Source organism: Nilaparvata lugens, chromosome 1 (assembly GCF_014356525.2).
Source record: "Nilaparvata lugens isolate BPH chromosome 1, ASM1435652v1, whole genome shotgun sequence".
In the NCBI taxonomy this organism is placed as follows: Eukaryota; Metazoa; Arthropoda; class Insecta; order Hemiptera; family Delphacidae; genus Nilaparvata; species Nilaparvata lugens.
Window position 1 is genome coordinate 80,385,318 of NC_052504.1, and position 3,867 is coordinate 80,389,184.

A 3,867-nucleotide genomic window follows, 5' to 3' on the forward strand; every position below is an offset into this window, starting at 1 on the left:
GAAATCTATATGAGATAGAGCGCTCTACCTGATCTCAGATTGTAGAGCACAAAAATACGCTCAGAGGGATTTTGAACTATACATCCAAATGGTAACAATCGGAAGATATTGTTGATCAAAAACTAAAATTCATCAAAATTGATTTTTTTCTTCAAATTTCACTCATTTTTGAAAAATCATAACTCAGTTCTCATTGGAGATGGAGAGTTCCAAATGATCTCATTTTATTCAAAATTTTATAATCTGAAAAAAAGGCTGAAGCAAATTTTTCTGTCCGATTACTATATTTGGCAGAAATAGCTGAAAACTGGAAAATGAGCCGAAAATACAAGGTTTTTGGGCCACACTATATCTAGCACAAGGAAATTTTGCATGAAGAAATTGGTTCTGGACTTCTCTTATGTACCCAAATAATTTATTAAAAAATCAGAATTACAATATAAATTGCATACACCAATGTATATAGTGACTGGACTAACAGTAAAATTATCAAGAATGGGAAGAACACGTTCCTTTTATTTTAGAATCAGCTTTAGTCAACCACACGAAAATATTCCGATGAAAATTGGAACAGATGCGTGCAACGTTGCCAAATAAGAGTTGATCAACGTTGTTCACAGCTGATAATTAATGAGAAATACCTGACGAGTTGGCAACGTCTATGGTTGCTGCAGGGTAAGGGTGGGACTCATCAAGTTGAAATATCTTAAAATGAGCCTCGAAACAAAGCTGCAATTATTTTTCATTTTTTATCATTACACAAATTTTGCAATATCTTCCGCGGATTTGATTAGTTTCTGAGGCTAGTGATTGGAAAATTATTTTTAATTGAGTGGAACAAATTTTTCCAATTGTCTCTTGTTTTGAAAAAGGCTAACTTTTCATGGTATTTAAGGGATTAGATAACAGATCTTATAAATAGTAGAAAATCGTGTTGTTCTGTATACCAGACAAGTTCAGTTATTCAACTAATCTTTCACAGAATTTAGACGTATCGTCCGTGATCTCAAGAATGTCACCCAAATCTTTGATTTTGGTGAGTAATCTAATGTCTTATTTCATAGATACCTTTTAAGAGGTATCAAACCTCCTTATCTCAGGGGGTTTGCTTTATACTCGACCACGCTACGGCAAAAAGACTGTTTTTCTGTGATTCATTGCGTTTGTTTTAATAAATAGTTTTTCCATGAGTCATTGATTTATTTTTTGCAGAGTACGAAATCCACACTTCGTATTTGAATAATTTAAATGGTTCTGAATTGTTTGGAAAGTTTTGAGGAAATTGAGAATTCTTTTTTCAATTTTATTTCTCGATCTCATTTATCGCAGATAAATAGTTGGGGTTGTACTACTTCAGAACTTTGATTCCCAACCCAATTTTATTTCTCGATTTCATTTATCACAAAAAAGATGGTTGGGGTTGTACTCAATGTATTTCAGAACTTTCATTGGCAACCTTTAATGTTTAGCTATATAGAGATTTATTCAGAGGTTTCAGAGATTTATTCATTTTACTGTACTAGCCAACAATGGGTGGATAGTGTAGGACACCATCCACTAGGACACCACTTTGGGTCCTTAGGGTAAATAAAGTTTTATAATAATATATTATTATCAACAAAACTTATTATTTCAATTCTAAATATGTAAGTCAATATGTATGAATAAATTCATTGTTTGTGTTAAGTACTGTAATTTTAATTTAAACATTGCCAGTTGAAAAATGAAGATGATTGTATAATATGCGACAACATGTTATGTTGTTTTTTATATGACTAACCGACAAGCATTACACTTCTTCTTCTTCTGGTTCCTTCTCCTATCGGAGGTTGGAAATCATCACGACAATTTTCACTTTATTGATTGCAGCCTTGAATAGTTCTCTTGAGTTGCAGCCATACCATTCTCTTAAATTACGCAGCCAAGCATTACACTAATAAAAGTATATTTCATTTTGAAACCTTTTGATAGTAGAATGGAATTTTGTTTGAAATCAAAGTTATGTAAAGAATCAGTGATTTTCAGTATATTTCCATACCCAAAATGGGGAAACTGCTTAATGACATGCTTATATAGTCGATCCCAGAAATTGGAAAATAGCATGTAACTCCAATCATGTGCATTCCTGTAACTTGGAAAATGATATTTGGAGCACTGGAATTGCAATCTCAAATAATTGCAGCAAGCAAGGACAAAATAGTATCACTGAATTCAGATACCTTAACTCTTAGATAATATTATATTATCAGAGCTCAGTGAATATAATCAGTAAGTATCTCTGTTGATTTGATAATTACTGCCAATGGAAACCAGTGATTGCGAAAGAACAAAGCCGAAGTTCGGCTCGAAGCCCCGTCCTGATCAGGAAAAAGTTATCTGTAATTGATATTCTAAACAGCAAAATTATGGGTGCGGCTTAAAATTGCCTTCTGCTTTGTTCGTTCGAAATCGGTAGTTTCATTTGAAAGTTATCAAATCAGCAGTGATCATGTTATTTTTGCTTTGCTTGCTGCAATTCAAGATTAAAGTCCAAATCAAGGTATTCTAAATACCTTGGTCGAAATTGAGTTGATGCGGAGCTTGTTGACTGGTGTTCATGGAGATTTCATGCCTATCATGAATTCTGGGTGGAGCCCACCATTTACCATCTCACTTGTCTTGTGAAACCTCAAAGGCTGCCAATTCTCTTCCACTGATTCTGTACCCCAAGCCAAGCTCAGATCGTTTACGTTCACTCATTAACATTTTCCATAAGCAGTCTAAAAACGCTGTTCAATTTTTAATCATAACTAGAAAAAAAATAAAAAAATAAATTTGTTATCTAAATTTGGGAAAGAAATAGTACAAGGAGTATCCTTAGTTTTTCTTTCCCAATCAGTGCTCCTTTGTAAAAAATATAAATAAATAAATGAATGAATAAATAACTTTATCTCGTTATTGTAAGGTATAATCCTGAATTCTTCTACCTGTATGATGGAAATCAATTCAGCTACTGTAATCTTCCTGTAATGAATAAAAGAACGGGCTATGTTCTTACTCTAATAGGTACTATTGGAAAATGAAACTGAAGATCAATACTGCATTCTATACAATGAAAAAAATAATCCCAATAATGTTTCTTTTTCCAGATGTTTTTCATCTTGTACTCAGCAACAGCTCTCATGGCGTTACCAACTACAGGAGAAACTGGGTTTATGGAGAAAGCAAAGGGGATGACAGATAAAGTCGGAAGTGACAAATTAATAGAATTTGTCAAGGATGGATCAAATAATTTGCAGGGGCAAGTTCAGAAATTGGAAAATAAGAAAAAGAAATATGCTTACATAATCCATAGTTCTGAGTTCTGTTGTACATTCAATGCTCAATATATAAATTGTCATGCTCCTTATAAAAAAATAAATGAATAGTTCAATTGAAATGATGAACGATTTTAGATTAATTAAAGTTGGTGCACTGGGTTATTCCGATGAGCGATTCTGGGGGATAGAAGTCCACTGAGCGATCCATTGTTCAGAATAACAATAAGGATAGGCAAATGCTATGAATTGGAGGATTTGGTGTCATTAATCATCAGGGACAGTAACAAGGCCATAAGCGATGAATGGGTAGTATTATGTGTATACTCGCAATATTGACTATGATGATTGAATCAGTACTTACCACCTCCCATAAAAAGGAATCAGTTGTTGAGCAAAGATCGAACATCTTTCAGCTTCGAACAGTTCAAATTCATCTTCATCATAGCCTCTATATAATATAATACATTTAAATATGAAAATTAACAATTTCTATCAAGAATTTCCAACAAGTTCTATCAATCATCTGCATTTCTTCAAGTGAAACTACTGTAAATAAATAAGTATTTAT

General features: G+C 33.0%; 1 protein-coding gene across 1 annotated transcript; it reads left to right on the top strand.

Moving 5' to 3' along the window:
- Nucleotides 1–697: 697 nt before the first annotated feature.
- Nucleotides 698–3,418, top strand: LOC120355905. The gene is made up of 2 exons (XM_039444652.1): nucleotides 698–1,036; nucleotides 3,129–3,418. The coding sequence occupies exons 1-2, from the start codon at nucleotides 1,013–1,015 to the stop codon at nucleotides 3,405–3,407; spliced, it is 303 nt and encodes a 100-aa protein (XP_039300586.1). The 5' UTR covers nucleotides 698–1,012; the 3' UTR covers nucleotides 3,408–3,418.
- The last annotated feature ends 449 nt before the right edge of the window (nucleotides 3,419–3,867 follow it).